The 19626-nt window shown below is 42.2% G+C and overlaps 1 protein-coding gene across 1 annotated transcript in view; it reads right to left on the bottom strand.

Moving 5' to 3' along the window:
• Nucleotides 1-19626, bottom strand: part of PRMT8 (protein arginine methyltransferase 8) — a 99804-nt gene that overhangs the window by 35926 nt on the left and 44252 nt on the right. Inside the window, exons 2-3 of the mRNA XM_084617801.1 lie at nt 11604-11789; nt 8327-8482 (exon numbers count right to left, since the gene is read on the bottom strand). Coding sequence (XP_084473927.1) covers nt 8327-8482; nt 11604-11789 — 342 coding nt within the window. The remainder of the gene's footprint in view (nt 1-8326; nt 8483-11603; nt 11790-19626) is intronic.

The following is a 19626-nucleotide window of genomic DNA, read 5'->3' as shown; positions in this document are numbered from 1 at the left end:
TATGTTCCTTTGAAAGGGAATTCCAAAATTCACATATATGAAATTACTGATATATTTTATGTACTTTTAAAACAACCTTCAGAATTCGTATGCCTCCAGGACCTTCTTCTAGCGCTCTTTTGTGTCCTATATCAAATGCTGTGCTGCTTCCCATATCTCTGTTGGAGACTCACAGACAGATTCTGCTCTCACATGAGTTTTACATCCATGTGACTCTACTGGGCCCGGTTATCCTCTCATTAACATCTGTGTATTTCAGCATAAAACTGGAGACTCAGAGTCATTGACTTCAGCAGAGTTACTTCTGTAATGTAAAGGAGGTCTAAACTAGTCCTTCAGTTATTCCTTCCTGGCTTAAAAATGTACAGACTACATCTTTGATAGCACCTGATCTATTCTGGACACACTTGAAGAGATGTGGGGCATAAGTGGCTTTCCATCTTTTTTTCTATTCTCCATAGTGGTTTTCCATCATCTCTCAATCCCATTTCCCAATCCTGGCAGCCAGGAGCCAGTTAGGCCCTTGGCACAAGTTACTACAACCACAGAGGTGGTTCCACTTATCTAGGATCAGTGGAGCACAGCACACTTTGGTCACATCCCCTGCAGCTCACCAATATGCCCCTATGCTGTAGGAGGCTGGCTTTAAACTATCCCAGCATTCACCTATGCAAAGGGAATGCCCAGCTGTCCCCTTGTGCTACCTGATCAGCACAAAGAAGTTGGAAGTAGGAATTGGTTTTTACAAATCACACTGTCTTCCTTCCATATTGGAATGATGCTGAATCAGATCTAGGAGGCCAAGTAGAGCAGGTATTTAAAAAAAAAAAAAAAAGTCTGGCAGATGTGAGTAGGTGGAGTGCCTTATTTAGTAGCTGCTCTCTATCCTAACCTGGAAAATGTACTACAATTCTCAAATTCTGTCAACAAATATTCACATGTTGATATTCTGGCAATAAATGTCCTTCTGTATTTATGAAAATATCATGACCCACCTACACCCTCCGTCAACTCTGTGATGTGTCTGGGACAAATCCTGAACTCTGCTTTGTACTGTAACCTTCATTTTTGGATTAGGACATCCATTTTATACTAGGGGCTGAATTCATGCCTAACCTTGCCGAAGGCAAGATTCCTGTGATGAATTCTAGACAGCCACCCTGCCCAGGAAAGTTGCTTGTTCGCTAGTTGAATAGCTATAACTGAGAAGCAATCACGGCACTATCTAGGACAGTGGTTCTCAAACAGAATTTTGATTGGGCCCCCCTTCTTTGTCTCTGTAGTTGTTTACGGCCTCCCCCTCCCCCACAAGTACCTATACCACCACCCAGCTCTGAAGGCAGCACTGTGCCAGCAGCTGTGGAGAAGTGGGGCAGGCAATGTGAAAAGTGCTATTTGTCAAGATCACTTTTCACAGTAGACTCAGTGCCCCATTGCCACCCTTACTTTTGTGCTGCTGCTGCTATCCTGGGGCTGACAGCTGGAGCCCCACCATCTCCTGGTGAGCAATTGAGTGTGAGCGGGTGGGGAGGAGAGCCTGGGAGGCGGGGCTCTGTCTGTCCCATTTATCCCCGCCTCCCCGGTGTGCATGGCCCTTCTGCACGGCCCCCAGGCATCTGGGGCTGACAGCCAGAGCTCTTCAAAAACTCAAACAAAACCACACACACAAAAAAGCACATAGCTCGCACATTCCCATGTCCCATAGTTTGAGCACCGTTGATTTAGGACCATCAAATTTAATTGTCTCTCAACTGCCGACCAATCCCATGGAACAATGGTCTCTCTGCATGGGGTGTTCCTTGTTTTCCTGTCCCAGTGTCCCCATAGGAGTGAAACTAAAAGCCAGATTGCCCACAGGTAGGTGGAACTCTGGGGGACCATGTGTAAGCAACTGGAGGGCGTGGGAGATCTGTGGCACTGGTTTCAGGGATCAGGGAGGCTGGACTGAGGAGTCCCATGTTCCAAGGAAGGACTAAGACAAGAGGTCTGTGCATGAGAATGTGCCCTACAGACCCAGAGCTAAAAATAGCCACTAGAGTACCCAGGCTCAGGGGGCTTTGAAGCACATGGGACAAAGGAGCTGGATCCACTTACAACAGACTGGTGACCATCAAGAGGGGGACTGGGCCAAGTTGTAACACAGATCATCACTTTTTTTGAAGTCCTAAACACTTTAGCTTGCAAAATTTGTAAGTGCTACAAGAGAGAGACTTTTTCCTGCAGAGTTTATACAGTCTTCAGCTTGCTCCTGTAGAGCGGATAAGTTCTGCAAGTGAAAGGCTGAAGCCTTTCTCCTGCAGAGTTCAAAACTCTGCTGACACTTCCAGCCCCCCACATTTATCTGAAACTGTTGATTATCTAATTGAATTGATTATTTAAATAAATTTTAATGGCCCTTATTACTTGCAGATAATCAGCTAAGAAATAGTACAGTATAAAAATGAGAGAGTAAACTAATTAACCAAAATGCTATATTTGGAATAATAGATTCCTTTGGGTTGGAAAGAACCTTGAACTAGGTCACCTAATCCATCCTCCGGCATTATTATGGCAGTATTAAATTAATTATCCATTACCATCTCTCTAGGCAGCTTTATCTACTGACTGAGCTATTCTGAGAGTTATAATAATTTTCCAGATATTTTACTTAATTTTCACATGCTGCAACTTCAAGAGACACTGCCAACTTAAAATTCACATTTGTGGTAGAAAAAGTATACCTGCTGTTAGAATTAGCACCTAAGACAACTGTAACTGAAATAGACCAATTCGTTTAGTCTGTCTATTTGAGAGCACTTTTTGATTATGGTTGGTTTCACGGCTTCCTCTGTATCATGAGTCATTGAGTCAGTTTTGCCTTCATTTATGTGGGTGTTTCACCCATAAAAAGGAAAAAGAAACATTTTCTGAAATAGGAACTTCCATCTATAAAAGCACAAAAATGTACAGAGGGACTCAAGGGTAGGTATTGTACTTGAAATGAGTTTTAATTTTTTTTTTAAACAGACTAGATTTCAAGTTGAAGATGTCCTTATTTTTTCCTCACTGAACTAATGGGAATTACTGATCCTTGTCTTCTTTTAAATTCTCCTTTCTCATATTTATAGATAAATAACTTTCACCTCTATCATATTTTCAACAGACTGCACATGCTCAGTTCTCTCCAGTTTTCTACATAAGTCTTACTTTAAGTCTTTTAATGGGCATGAAATGAGGGGTTAAGAGTCATGGCTCCTGTCCCCAGCTTGGCCATTAACTCTGCCTGACCCTACACGTGTCATTTAACCTCTCCATGCCTCAGTTCCTTCGCCTGGAAAATGGGGATCATGACAGTTACCCATGTTTGTAAAAGTGCTTTAATATCTGTAGAAAACTGTATGTTTTTCCCTCTGAAGTCTCCTAATTTGTGTCTCTTTTTTAAAATATGGCACTCAGAACTGCAGTAAACCGATTAATCCCTAAGCATTGCTGGGCAGTGCACAATAATAACCTTGCTGGATTTATGCCATTCTTATTACTACAACCCAAGATAAACATATGCCTTTTTTGTAGTAGCATCAGATTCTTGACAAGAATTCAATTTATATCCCACTGGAGTTGCTTTAACTGCAGGATGGCTGCCTAGCCAATGTCCCTCCATTTAAAATGTGTGCAATTAATTATGTCTTCCTCCATGAACCACTTTACGTTTGCCTTTATTGAATTGCCTTGATGGATTTTTCAATCCATGTCACCAGCACACTTATGATGATTATTGTTATATTATATAGTGGTGGCACCTAAACATTTTCCAATTCCCGTAGCTAACTTGGCAATGTTACCTCAATATTTGGAGTAAATACTGAGGCACAAGTGGAAAGTTTTCAAGTGCAACCACTATACCCATCAAACTATTCGGGATTCTGTCCAAACTTTGTGCCACCTGCTAGTGTGATTAGCACAATCTTCTCTTTATCCTCCAAGCTGTAAATTGAAACATTGAGTGGTGCTGTACCTTGAACAAACCCCTTGGGAAGCCACATGCAATATATCCTCCAAATTTGACATTGAAGCATCAGTAATGCTCTGTGTAATCCTCATTGCTCTAATTTCCCTATGGGAATGTCATATGGCCTCATATGTCTAAAATGCGCCACTAGAGATACTATGTCCAGTGAATTTCTTTTAACCACTAAAGGCTGAATTATGGTTGGCCCTTAAGAAATTGCATGGGGTAGGATGGAGGGATTGCATGGAGCCTCCCCTTTTTGTGTACCCATGTAAGGGCCAATCACAATTGCACTTTGTGCACTTGAGAAAATGAAGACTGCTCCCTGCCAGCACCCCTGTGCGCATAAATCACTCCAAAAGGAAGAGCTGGTAGAGTCATAGCCTTACCTCCATCTTTTGCCCTTCGTCCTGCAGCAGGACAGGCATGTAGAAGGGAATAATGAAGAGCTGTAACAGGCACACCTCAGAGAGCCTAGGGAAGAATTCTGCCTCCTTGAGGTGTAATGTCTTTTCTAGCTTCATTGAGGCATGCCTTCCCTTCCTGTGGGTAGTTTGCACAGTCCAGCCCTGCCACAGTAATCTTAGCAAGGAAAGGGCCTCAATTTCACCACCCTTACTTACATTTCTCTATGTCTTATGTTTTAGTTAGACTTCTAGTTCCTTGTGTTTATTCATGATACCTCTTGAATTGGTTACAGAGACATCTATATGTTTAGAGGTTGCTCCCAGCCTTTCTAACCAGAGCTGTGCTGAGGACAGAAGTTCCTTTTCATGAAGAATTTTGAGATTTTTTAAATTTAAGCTTCATTTCAGCTAGGAATAAAAATCAAAAGATTCAAAATTCTTCACACAGTAAAATTCTGGAAAAAAAATTGTTTTGGGTCAATTAAAACATTTTGATTCAATTTCAACTTTTAAAAAATGGTATCATATTGTAATATATAAGACAAAATAAAAAAGTCTAAACAAAAAGTAATTCAAAACAAAAAATTGAAACGTTTCATTCCAGAAATATCTAAACAGAGCACTTTGACATTGTTGGAACTTTTTTCACCAGTTTTCTTCCAAAACAAAATTCCAGACAAATCAACCCAATTTTCTAAGTATTTTGATTAGACATAATTTCAACTTCCAATGGAATATGGTCCCATTTAAGTTTCTCCAACCAACCTTAATTCTAACTCCATCTGTCTCTTCCCAGCTCTGCCTTTGATTTGCTTCTCAAATGTGAATTTGATTCCCTAAGCCTTTCTTCTTTTTACTATGGATTCCCCTGATACACTGACGGTCGATATGCATAGCCAGGTTTTAGCCCCTCACTGTGTCCTTACCACTTCCTTTTTAAAGAGTTCCTCTCTTGCTAGCCTAAAACAGAGGAGACTATGTGCTTTGCTTGATGTTACAATGGAGTCTGTGTGATCCTTCCTGCCCCCACTTGACAAGAAATAGATATCAATGGTTCCTGAACTGTACACACTTGCTTTCAAACACCCTGGCAAGAAAACCAACAATTCTAACTGCTCCGTTGCTCCCAGGAAACTGATATCTGGCTCATTTGTCCAAGAAGAGAGGTAGCATATACCCTTGTGCTAAAGAGCTAGAAGCATTCATTATGGTAACTTGCTGTTGCTCTATAATGTTTTCTGTATCGTGTGTTTATCTCCTAATTTAATACCCAATTAAACTAATGTCAGGCATATGTCTTCATGTCCTAATGGGTCAATTCATAATTGCCTTTGCTCCCTGGTTTGGCTAAAAACACCATAGAATGCAGACAGATTTGCTGCAGAAGATGGTTCAATTTTTGCACACCTACAATACTGAAGCTGGTCTCAGGTTTCAAGGGCTAAGCAAGAATTTCAGTAGCTCAGCACTATCCCACCCCAACTAGGGACAGGCCACACTCCTGCTCCCTTCTCTATGTTCTTATACCAAATCACTCAGATCTGCTTCCCTGGTCACACTGAGCCTCCTTCACTTGTTTGAAACTCATGGATGCTACTAGAAGGTGACTGAGGAAGAAGGCAGTGAGAAAGGAATACATTCAAGACCTTGAACTGGGAGACAAGAGGAGAACTAGACAAGTGAACTGGGACTTGGATGAAAGGGGAAGAGGATGAGAGAACAATTAGAAATAAGAGAGTGTTGTTAGTGACTCTCTGGCTGGTAGGTTAGGGGTGTACCGTGGTTGACATTAAAAAGTCAGCATTAACCTATAATTCCCACATGGGCTATCTGAGGCACCACAGTTATTTCCTATTTTACATCTACAAAAAAACTGGGACAGCTCAGGTAGCCCTGTGTGATAACTCTTTAGAAATGTTGGCTTTTTAACATGCACTGAGGCCCAGGGTGTTTGAGGCTCTTCACCATCACATAAGCAGCATAGATTTCAGTTCTATTCTGAAAAGTGGCCATAAAAACAGCATTGCATGGCGCTCCATTTTTATTGTCACTGAAGCTTCAAGTCAAAAGTGCTCAGTTTACAGGAAAAAATATGTGCTTTCTAACTGCCCGCCCTGCATATTCTGTCTAGGCTCTAAAGCGAACATTTCCAATAGTGGCTTCGGATTTGGCTGTATCCATTTTGCACTGCCCAACCTGACACACCTGGTGCCTCAGATTAGGCACCCAGAAATTGTGGCATCCAAAATCAAGGGACACTTTTGAAAATTTGGGCGTAAGAGTCAAGCCCAGTTCTTTGCATTTCATGCTTCATCAGTAAGGCTACGTTTTAGTCACAGGTATTTTTAGTAAATGTCATGGACAGGTCACGGCCCGTGATCTGTCCATGACTTTCACTATATACCCCTGACTAATACTTGGGATGGGGTGGCTCGGGGGGGATCCCAGGGGGCTCCATGGGTGCTGGGAGGGGGTGGGCCTGGGGGCACAGTGGATACTTGGGGGGTAGCCGGGGGGGAGGCATGGTCGGGGGGGGTGCCGTAGGTGCTGGTGGGGGGGGCGCTGTGGGTGCTATGGGGGGGAGGTTGGCAGGGCTGGGGCAGGTTCCCTACCAGCTCCTGGGAAGCAGTGACTTCCAGCTCCTACCTCCATGTGGTGCCTCCGCTCCTCCACAGTCCCCAGTTCTGCAGCTCCCATTGGCTGAGAACCGCGGCCAATGGGAGCTGCGGGGGCGGAGGCAGCACATGGAGCTCGGAGCTGAGGGGGGGGAGTTCCTGTCGCCCTTCTGGGGAGCGCCCCCCCCAGGTAAGCACCACCCCACACCCCGACCCCCAGCCCTGAGCCCCCCCACACACACCCAGGCTCCTGCTGCTGGAGGTTAGGGGGGCCCGAGACTGCCCCAGCACCAGCCAGTGTGATTGGCCCAGGGGCTGCCTGAGTGGCTGAGGCGGCTCCCTGGACAGGTGCACAGGCCGCGGCAGAAGTCACAGAGGTCATAGACAGCCATGGCATCCGTGACCTTCATGACAAACACGGAGCCTTATTCATCAGTAATAGTAAAGATCCTTCACTTAGGCCATCAATTACATCTAGCTGGGCAACCCTTTTGTCTTCAGTGCACAGCTGTAACTGAATGGAACTTAGATGGAGGACTAAAAGAAGGAATAAAATCCAGCTCGCTCCCTACGAGCTGTTTTGGCTCTGCAGGGCAAACAGGAGTGAAAAGCAATAAAAACTTATATCAACCACTTTCAAGTCACCAGTAATAACTCTGAATACACAAAGGGAGCAGACCTACTGAGTAAGAAGATGCAACTTTTACATAATCACTTCTCAGAGTAGAACTGCACTTTAGTGTTCCGTCCATAAAGTACTTTTAAAGTAATCATTCCCTGCCTTTTCTGAGGAGTGGAGTAATGGATACGAAAAGGCTACCAATGCTTTCTGTTTCAGCTCCTCTGGTTTTTATGCACAGGAAGGCTAGATTGGAGGAATTTGTTTCTGGTGCTTTAAAGGTCCCGAGAACATAAGAAAAATCAGAAAAAGCAGCACACTCCCTATCAACTTTTCCAAGAGGAGCAAATGCCTTTAATGTTTGCAGGAAAAAGAGACTGCACTTTTTTTTTTTTTTTACTAGGATCAGTGCAGGTCACACACACAACAATCACAAGGAAAGACGAAACAGCTAAAAGAGGGATCCCTTCGCTCTTTTGAAAGGATGTCTTTGGCCAGATCCTTAGCTGGTGCAAATGGACACAGCTCCACTGAATCAATGGAGCGGCACCCATTTATGCCAGTTGAGGATCTGGCCCACAATGTAAGGCTGTAGGTCAAAACAAGACATGGAAACACATGAAAAAAATAAAAGAAAACCTACGTCTCCCCCTCTGTCCTTCTCCAAAATAAAGTTGTTAGGAAAAATTCTTCTTACCCCATACACCTTCTTGGCTCCTGCCTTGGCAGCAAACATTGAGAGGATTCCTGTGCCACTTCCAACATCCAATACAATCTTATCCTTAAAAACATGTTTATTGTGATACATGGAGTTTCTATATGTTAATGTGCGCACCTCATCCTTTAACATTTCCTGTGTTGAAAGAAGGCATCACATGTTTACTCATGGTGTAGGAGTCATTGTGTCATTAAAATTTAACATATTCACCGGCTGAAGAGTTTTTTAAGGTTGTTTGGGGACACAACTAGGATTCATTACAAATCAAGACAACTTTAAAATGCAAACCATGAAGAAGTGAAATAGTAAGACTCAGCATCGTCTTATTCGTCTCCTCTTATTTCCCTCAAATATTATTTAACTGTTAAAAATGGCGACCAGAAATTATAGTCAATCCACAGTACTGCTGCGGGCATAGGCAAAAACGGTGCAAACCCCCTCCCTCTCCTCCCCCTTGGGCTTTCTGTTGAGACTGCCACAAAGAATGAACATTGCAGTGGTTGTGGCAGTCTATATAATACAGACACCTCCACAAGGAACTGGACTTAGACCAACTCCAATAGGTTTCACATACGTCACCAGACAGACTGTAGAAGGTAACGACTGTCACTACTCGCCTGGATATGAATTGGTGAACTAATAATACATAAACAGTGAGTTTCCCCAATAGGTGGGGTAGTTATTATTCCTCTTTTACAAGTTGGGGGATCAGGACTGGAGCACAGAGAGATTGAGGACTAAATTTTCTGTTGTCCAATAATTATGGGAGCCCATCTTTAGATTCCTAGGTGTCTTTACTTTGGTACCCAAAAACGGAGGCACTCAAATTGAGTAGACACTTGTGAACATGTCAGCTCAACAGACTTGCCCAAAGTTTTACAGCTAATAGTTTCAGACCTAGGAATAGCACCAAGTCTCCTGACTCACATTTTACTCTCCTATTCCCTGCATCTCACAGCCTCACTACTAGAAGGATCTTAGTCCAGTTTCTAGTGGGTATCTGTGCAGGATCTAGAGGTTAACTCTTGATCAATCCCTTCAGGCATTCAGTTTCTTCTCCTGAAGTTGCCACTGATAGGGGCCAATTTCTTTCTTGCACCAATTTTACATAGATGTAACTCTATTCACATCAGTGGAGTTAATCCTCATTTGCACTAGTGTGAGAAAAATCAAACAAATTGGGGAAATATTTTCAAAAACACTTAAGTGATTTAGGCACCTAAATTCCATTTTAAAAAGTGGCTGAAACACTAAGAAGCCACTCAGGTGCTTATGAAAATGTTATCTATTATGTCTAAAAGGCAATAACTTTGATTACTCCTGTGGTCCTCACTGAATAATTTTAGACAGTAGGATGAATGCATGTTGAATGCCAAGGTATATGAAAGCCCCAATGCCTAGCAGATGGAAGCAGCACTAGTGCACAAGATTACTATACATTGGTTGCTTGTCCGTCTGGGTGGGTTACTTTCAAAGGGACTGGTTATATCCATAACTGTTGACGTGTAAGAGGATGTTTTCTCATGGAATATGGCTTGATATAAAATACTGAAAAGGGTAGGGAGAGAGTCTGATTCCACTTATCATGAAGTAGGAGCTGCTGTGATGGTATTAAGCCTGGTCCAATCCCCATGTTGTTTGTTTCTCACTACTGATCTGACACATTATGGTACCATTTAATGTTTCCTGAGCATGTGCTTTTAGGGCCTGATTTTCAAAGACAAAATATAGTTTATGAATGCAAAGTTTGACCAAAGGGATGAGATTTTCAAAGCTGCCTAGGGGATTTGCAAGCCCAACTGTCATTAATTGGAATGGGAATACAATGTCTAAATCCGTTTGGTGGCTTTGAAAATCTCAGCCTAAGTATGGATTTAGCAGCTTAGCTTTAGGTACCCAGATTTGAAAAATGTTCCTGTAACTCTTTATAGACACAGAGGATGTTTCATCCTTTGCTCCAAGGTCCTTGCAAGCCAAGGCCGAGATCATGTCCTCCACATTTTTGCATGCAAAGAATGCTATTAAACTACCCAATAACTGTCAGAAGGAGCGGGGCAGTTGCACTGAAGTGGTAGCAACCTTCTCCCTCCCTTCCTATGGATTTCAAAGGGGAGGGGGCTTGTTAGGCAGGGAGGGGCTGCTGTCTCAGCGACCCTATACCAAACTTGCTCAATTTATTTACAAACATAACAATATTTTTCTTACTACTACTCCTGAAACTCACCCTGGGATCTGAGCGACAAGTTGGGCTCTTTCTGCCTTGTGCATCACCACTAGTATTAAAATTTCTGCTTTTCTAATATAACCCTTAGGTACAATTCCATTGTTCTCACAGCATGTTATGCCTTCTTCAATACCCTTTTGGTCTCCTTCTCCCACAGCTCTCTCTTCCATACTGCCCCTTGTGTGTTGAGTGCCCTTCCAAAATCTATTTGTCAAGCTTCCATCCTGACCTCATTCAAATCACTATTAAAAGCTGCAGCATCCCCTGCAAAATGCCTAAAACCCTCTGAAAATGGCACAGAAAAAGATGTATCTAAGAACAGGAAAATTCCAAATAGCATCAAGACCCAATAGCCAATCAAAATACACAAGTCGTGGAAAAAACTCCCCCACTATGAAAAATCCCAACAAAACACAAACCAAAATAAAGGAAACAAATCCTAGTTAGTCACAGCTGAAAGGATGCCACAGACTTCGAGGATGTCACTGTAATTACTGCATGGGCATTAAAGATTCCATGATGTGTCTTCTGAATGACAGATTGCTCTGGAGTCCTTACCAAATTTGCCCTTAGATAAATGCTTGCATCTCCCACTGAAATCAATAGGAGCTTTGCATGCATGTCTGAAGGGAGAATATGGCCCACTGTGTATTGTATGCAGAATCTGTTTTTAAATAGCAAAGAAAGAACTATCTTACTAAATTGGTATGTCCTTTCCATGGGGGTGGACCCATTCTGCAACCCTTACAGTCATGCTAAGTACCACTTACTTAAAGGTGAAATTCCCCACTGTGCAGAGAGACCGCACAAGTTCCATGCACCACTGACGGCCTCTGTTGAGGATCTAAATGATACACAGGCTTTGAGTTCATCATTAGCATTTAATTAGAGGAACCATTGCCATGAGTAAAGATTGCAGAATCAGGTCCTTGGCAAATTGGTGCATCCAGTGGGGGGTGAGGGGAAATCAACCATGAAATCACTGAAAACATGTTGTCCTTCCATATTTTTACCAAGAAAACAAAGCCTTACCTCGTGGATTCCAAAGTGGGCATAGGAATCAAAATAGTAATCCCTGGATGTCATTTCTTCTGGATTCAGGAGTTTTGCCATCTTGCCTCGGCCTGGGCAGCTTGGTTGCAAAGGTACATGAATGACCGATTGAACAGGCTTCGGAATGACGATAGGCTGAGGAGGCTGGGAAGGGCCACTACAGACCTAGAAAGACGTGAAATATTATTGCAACAGTCATTAGTCACAGAACATTCCTCTGCATGGTCATTGTTGTCTCTGTCTTACCAGGGATATTATTACTATTACAGTTAGTTAGCTACAACGCAGGGGTGGCATGGTCTAATGAATGGAATTTAGGGATGGGAGCCAGGAACGGCTGCTTTTTAATCCTCTTTAATTTACTTGCTGTGTGAACCTTGGAAAAGTTCCTTGCCTGATTCTCCATTGCCCTGAACCTTGTGTAGTCATTTACAACAATGCAAAGAGGGTGAAAAGCGGGTGTAAAATGCTAGCACTGCTGTGAGTGGAGAACTTCTGTGCATTCTTATATTCACCAACTTTGTACTTATGTCAATGACTATACAAAGTGCAAGTCAATGGAGACTTGGGTCTTCTCTTTTAGCTTTTTCCTCTGTAAGACTGTGGCAATAATCTTTACCATCCTACCTCATAATATGTGAATTATAGTAAACAAAAAGGGTCCCTGTGTGGAAGAGCTTGCAGTCAAAGGACCATTCTACAAGATACTGAACACCTCCTGCAAAGAATGGAGAGTTCTCATGTCATGTGAAAGTCCCTCAATGTTCAAAGAAACAGCTGTCACGGGGCTGAGCAGGATATGTTACCCCTAACTTTTACTCTGATGCTGATAGTGTGCTCAGCATGGATATAGGATTCATGTATCTCCACTCCCCCACAATTTTCTGTGTAATTGCACCCCTTTCAGCACAAATTTCAATAGAGACCTGAGGGCGCACATCACCTCACAGGATCAGATTTGATAGCTTCAATGAGTAGAAAGGATGTATTAATACAATACCAGAACACAGAATGTTGCATTAACATTATATCTGGAAAAAGTCATGGAGGATGTGGGTTCTTAAATATATCTCCATCTTTAATTCTAGCATGAAGCAAAATTCTGAACAGTGAGAAAAATTAGAAGAGGCATCAAAATCTCAGAGGAATGTGAAAGTTGCCCTACCATTTATGGATCATCACCGTTAATTTATTTGTACAGAAAGCCAGGGAAATTCCTCCACCTAAAATATTCCATCCTTATCCTACTTGTTCTTAGGTTTTAAATTCACTAATTCCCCAGCCATGACTTCATTTGGTGCAACCTCCACTAGAGATTTTTTCTGAGGTTTGAATTATCTTTTGCAGTTTAGTGTTGCAAGAAATCAATCACTTGTACTGTCCCCGAATAGCACCAATTAGCCTAGTTTAACTTACTTTGATAAAAAAAAATGACTTTAACCTTTCTTTCCTTGCTCATGTTAATTTTAAACATGTCTTCTTTTGATGGTTTCTTTGGTCCATCTGTGTTAAATGAATAGTAATAACTTACATTCCTGCAATGCCTTTCATCCTGAAGGATCCAAAAATACTTTCATCATAGAAACTGGAGATGGAAAAGACCTACTTCACACAGTCCATCTCCCAGCCACTGCAGGATTGTTCCCTATTATTGGTTTGTTTTAATAGTCCCAAGCAATGGGGCTTCTGCCACTTCTCTATTCCACATCTCATTTGATTAAGACTTTTTCATAATAGTTATCCACATTTTTCTCCTCGTAATTTCATCCCATTACTCCTAGTTATACCACCATGTAATACCCTAAACAATTCCTTTCCCTCCTTGGTGTTGCATCTATCAAATGTTTGCAGACTGTAATCCCTCTACTCTGTTTGCTTCCTAAATCAAGTTCTCTAGCACCAAGGTCATTTTGTAGCTATTCTTTGCACTTTGTCACTGTCTTTGAGGTAGTGAGATGCTCAATGCAATATTCTATGGACAGTTGCACAAGAGCCATACATGGTACAGGAGAGAGAATCTATCCCCCTTTTGTTCAATGATGCCATGCCTTTTGTATGTGAAATCTAAAGGGACACTGGCCTTTTTTATGGTCGTAGTGTAAATTCATGTCTCATTTGCTGTCAACTAGAGATGCTTATCTATAAGGAGCCAATATGGTCTTTTGGTTAATGCACTTGGTATAGCTCTCAGGGGATCTAGATTCAATTCCTAAGTTTATCTCCAACTTTCCATGTGAGCTGGGGCAGATCATTTAGGGTTTGTCTATATTAGGATAAGAGATCAAGGTTTACTAACCACAAACGTTTTCCATAATGTAGACACAGAAAGGAGGGAACCTCAACGTTCCCAGTTGGAGGGAGCTGGTGTTACACCAACTGGTTCCTCTCTTTACAAAGGAAATGGCAGAGCACTGCCATTCTCTGCAATCTCTCACAGAGCACTCACTACATTTTTCCTTTAGATGCTGCAGCTGGTTTTTGGCAAAGGCCTGTACATCCAGACAGTGCCAGGTTAATAACTGTTATCATGCTATAGAGACTGCATTATTTCTGAAAATTTGCAACTTTGTATTACTAGTACACCTGAGACCGTCCAAAGGAAAATGATATAAATAATGAAGCACCTGGGATAAGCACTGTAATCAGTTCTGTAGATGATATTGTAGTACATAGCTATGGGTTGGAGAAGAAAAATAGTCTTGTTACTAGAACTCAGGAGACATGTGTTCTGTTCCCAGGTCTGCCATAGACATCAAGTGTGATCTTACTCAAGTCAGCTAATTTCTCTGTGCCTCAATTACCCATCTGTCAAATGGAGATAGTAATAATTCCCTACCTCAGAGGATGTTGTGAAAACAAATTCATTGATGTATGTGAGGCACTCAGGTACAATGACAATGAACACCATACGAAAGCCAGTGAATGCTGCCAGAACACCGGAAAACAAGGAAGAGGAATATGTTGAAAGAATGTCTATTGTCTGGGAAACAATAAAGTCTGCAAGTCTGAACCTCAGCGAAGAGAAGTGCTTGCTGAACCAGAAACAGCTAGACTTCTTTGGACATGTTATAAATGCTCCAGATGAAAGCCAAGCTCCAGAGTAAAATCATTGAGAAAAGGCAGCTTCCTGAATCTATTCCAGAACTGAAAAGAAGCCTAGGCTTGATTAACTAGCTTGGCAGATGTATACCTAACCTGTCAGAAACAATACATCCTTTGAATAACTCCTGAGAAGGGCAAGCACCTGAATTAGAGTAAGCACCAGAGCAGGCATTCTACAGAGTCTACCAGCTCCTATCTGAAGCCCCAATACTAACTTCCTATGTTGCCAGTAAGCCCAAACATTCTAGATATGGATGCCACTGATTATGAATTAAGGGGGTAATACTGCAAGATCTTAATAGTCTACTGAAACCAGTCGCATACTGCTCCAGAACACTGATTAATTCAGAGACCTATCGACATCCAAAACAATATGATAAAAAGCTACCCTGTGAGACATCCATCAATGTGCCCAGCAATTCTGCCCACCTGCAGAGGACACTGCTGTCTGGAGACACTTGAAGATGACCTACAACCAGGCTTTCCAGTGTTTGGGGTGTAAGTTTAAAGGAAAGGGTGACACAAGTTGGTCCTGTCACTTCTTTGGCACATTACTAAAGAAAACACTAGGTGAGATATATTGAACCTAATACACATGCTCAAGGTCATACCGATCTCCAGATTTGGGGTTGGCAAGGAATTTCCCCCCAGTCAGATTGGCAGTGACCTTTGGGGTTTATTTTGCCTTCCCTCTGCAGCACTGGGTGTGGATGTCCTGGTAGGATCATCTGGGTATATCTCACCTAATCAATTCCTTACAATTGCAAAGGCCTTGAGCATTGGTGTCACCTTGGTCTCCCCTGTTCTCTCTGTCTGTGGCACACAACAGTTTAATTTCCTGAGGATTGAAATGCTTTAGTCTAACTAAAATCTTTGGGATCACTATAGAGGTGTGCTGGGATAAACAAACCCTACATGGGACAATATGGGGTTAATGAGGTAATGTGGGCTTAGGTGGCTCTGCTCCTTTGTACCTCTGAGAAATGTTAGTCTTGGAGAGAGGAGCTTCAGAGGAAGAGTCCCTGCTAGTTGATGACAGACCAGTAAGGAGAGCAGGCCCTCAGTGCTCAGCTCCTGAAGAGAGGGCTGACCAAAGGCAGGAGCTCCCCACCCAAAAGTATGCTTTCCTTCATGGGCCCTTCCTGAGGAAAGGGATGGCCGGATACTGACACACCTTGAAAGGGAAACATTCCCCACTTTTACCTGTGAACTCAGTTTATTTATGTTAAGTCTCCTTGTTCTTGTTAGTTGACTACCCCAGAAGGGGCAAGACTGTAAAGTGACCTGGTTGGAGGGCCAAGTCACAGGAAGAGGCAGATATCTGCAGGCCCAGAGCATTGGTTGACAGGTAGTACACAATGAGAAGAGAGCTGCTCTGCCATGCCTGCCCATAAGGAGGTGCTAGCAGTGAGTCAACCCTTTCACAGGGGAAACTGGGTGAAACTTAATGGCCTGTAATATGCAGGAGGTCAGACTAGATGATCTACATGACCTTCTCATAAACAAACTAGGGAAATACAACCTAGATAGAGCTACTATAAGGTAGCATAACCAGTTGGAAACACATTCCCAGAGAGTAGTTATCAGTGGTTCACAGTCAAACTTGAAACGTATATCAAGTCGGGTCCTGCAGGGATCAGTTCCGGGTCAAGTTCTGTTCAATATTTTCATCAGTGATTTAGATAATGGCATAGAGAGTACACTTATAAAGTTTGCGGACAATACCAAGCTGCAAGGGGTTGCAAGTGCTTTTTGGGATAGGATTAAAATTCAAAATGATCTGGACAAACTGGAGATATGATCTGAAGTAAATAGGATGAAATTCAATAATGACAAATGCAAGTACTCCACTTAGGAAGGAACAATCAGTTGCACACATACAAAATGGGAAATTACTGCCTAGGAAGGAGTACTGCAGAAAGGAATCTGGGAGGTCATAGTGGATCACAAGATAAATATGAGTCAACAGTGTAACGCTGTTACAAAAAAACCCCCATCATTCTGGGATGTATTAGCAAGGTGTTGTAAACAAGACATGAGAAGTAATTCTTCCGCTCTACACTGCACTGATTAGGCCTCAGCTGGAGTACTGTGTCCAGTTCCGGGTGCCACATTTCAGGAAAGAGGTGGACAAATTGGAGAAAGTCCAGAGAAGAGCAACAAAAATTATTAAAGATCTAGAAAACGTTACCTATGAGGGAAGATTGAAAAAATAGGGTTTGTTTAGTCTAGAGAAGAGAAGACATGATAAGAGTTTTCAAGTACATAAAAGGTTGTTACAAGAAGGAGGAGAAAAACTGTTCTCATTAACCGAGGACAAGAAGCAATGGGCTTAAATTGCAGCAAGGGAGGTTTAGCCTGGCCATTAGGAAAAACTTCCTGTCAGGGTGGTTAAGCACTGGAATAAATTGCCCAGGGAAGTGGTGGAATCTTCGTAATTGGAGATTTTTAAGAGCAGGTTAGACAAACACCTGTCAGGGATGGTCCAGATAATACTTAGTCCTGCCATGAGTGCAGGGGACTGGACTAGATGACCTCTTGAGGTCCCTTCCAGTCCTATGATTCTATAATTCTGTCTATGGTCCCCTCTGGCCTTAAACTCTATGAAACTAACATGTCCTTGTCCTTCAGTGGTCTCCAGTAGCATAGAGCCTTATGCCTGCACAGAGTCCCTTTGAGGCCATCAGGATTCCTCATGGGCCTATGGCTCCATGTTAGATCTTGTTGCATGAGTGGGGCCTTACTGAGTATACAAAGGACTTTGGCTGAGATTTTCAAAGCCACCTGTAGCATGTGGATGTCCAATTCACATTAATTTTCATTCATTAATTTGAATGAGACTTGGGCATTCAAATACCTGAGGCAGCTTTGAAAATCTCAGCTTTTTCATGCATCACCATCTGACTCTGCAGCGAGGCAAGAAGGAGTTGGGGGATGGGAAACATGCAAAACTCTTTTAATTACTTTCCATTTTTACGAGACTGAAGAAAATTGAGGTGTGTCAAGAAAAAGAAAATTAATTTTCAAGGTTACGCAAGTCCTGTTCTTCTTTGACATTACCATGGAGATAGGGTCTTGGATACTAAGATTCAAATCTTGAACAGAAGACTTATAAAACCGATGCTCAAACTGCAATTTTCTTCCCTGTCAAGCTCTGTGTTATTTATGAATACAAGTAATATATTTCCCTGGGTAATAAGCAGGCTAGAGATATTTTATATTCAAAAAATCCTACACCATCATTAAGAGAAAATCAAACTGCGAATGGAGTTAGAGTTTGATTTGTAAAAATTCAGACCATTCAAAATTCTGTGTCAAATATTTCTGTGGGTTCTGAATTTCAATGAGCCAGATTCTCTCCTGTGTCAGGACCACTGGAACAAAGCAGCCCCAGAAGGATCTCCCCAGCATGGTGGGGATTATCACTTGGCTTAGCACACAGTCACCATAGCAGATCCTGCAATGAAGCTCTCCCTGCAGTGGGGAAAGGGGTCGTGACTAGGGGTGGATGGCAAAGCTGGGGGCTCCCATGATGGCCTCTTGGGACCTCATTAGCAGATGGCACAAGTTATGGCAACCTTTAGCTTCTCTGATTTATGTACCGTGAGGACCAGACTGGTCCCAGGTTTCGGGGAGTGCAAACCCCTCCTGAGTTTTGTTGAGTGCTCCTTGGCCTGAGCAGAGTACCTCAGCCATTGTCTATACACACGGAATTTTTGTGTCAGGGATTTATTTCAGTATTTTAAGTACTCAGGTACTACAGTAATGTGTGGTATGAAAATCTAGATAGGTTATAGATATGGAATCTAATCTAGACAGACAGACAACATTCCTTGGATATGATTATTTAAATGTACCACCTATTAGGCAAAGTTTGTTTGTTTTTTCAAAAAACAGGGCCTTGAAAATCTTGACCCAAGTGTTTCTTGTCTTCTCTCTGTTGGATTCTTCTTATTGTGTTTAATTTGTAGCCTTGGTTTTTGTGTTCTCAAAACTAGGACTTAAGGGCCTAACCCTCAGCTATAAATCCATTAATTCTTCCAGTTTACACCAGTTGGAGTTCTGGCCCAATAAGTTTATGTAAGTTTTGTGAAAAATGCAGATCTACCCAATATAAGGCTGTTATAAATATAAACACCTTTAAATCCCTCCTGGCCAGAGGAAAAAACCTTTCACCTGTAAAGGGTTAAGAAGCTAAAGATAACCTCGCTGGCACCTGACCAAAATGACCAACGGGGAGACAAGATACTTTCAAAGCTGGGGTGGGGGAGGAAACAAAGGGTTCTCTCTGTCTGTGTGTTGCTTTTGCCAGGACCAGAGCAGGAATGCAGGTCAGAACTCCTGTAAAGGGCTAATAAGCAATCTAGTTAGATATGCATTAGATTCTGTTTTGTTTTAATGGCTGATAAAATAAGTTGTGCTGAATGGAATGTATATTCCTGTTTTTGTGTCTTTTTGTAACTTACGGTTTTGCCTAGAGGGATTCTCCATGTTTTGAATCTGATTACCCTGTAAGGTATTTACCATCCTGATTTTACAGAGGTGATTCTTTTACTTTTTCTTCAATTAAAATTCTTTTTTTAAGAACCTGATTGCTTTTTCATTGTTCTTAAGATCCAAGGGTTTGGGTCTGTGTTCACCTATGCAAATTGGTGACGATTTTTATCAAGCCTTCCCCAGGAAAGGGGGTGTAAGGCTTGGGAGGATTTTGTGAGGAAAGATGTTTCCAAGCGGGCTATTTCTCTGTTATATATTTATTAGATGCTTGGTGGTGGCAGCAATAAAGTCTAGGGGCAAAAGGTAAAATAGTTTGTACCTTGGGGAAGTTTTAACCTAAGCTGGTAAAAATAAGCTTAGGGGGTTTTTCATGCAGGTCCCCACATCTGTACCCTAGAGTTCA

The sequence above is a fragment of the Lepidochelys olivacea genome (genome assembly GCF_965140295.1).
Source record: "Lepidochelys olivacea isolate rLepOli2 genome assembly, chromosome: 1".
Lineage (NCBI taxonomy): Eukaryota > Metazoa > Chordata > Testudines > Cheloniidae > Lepidochelys > Lepidochelys olivacea.
This window is presented reverse-complemented; position numbering and strand designations above follow the sequence as displayed.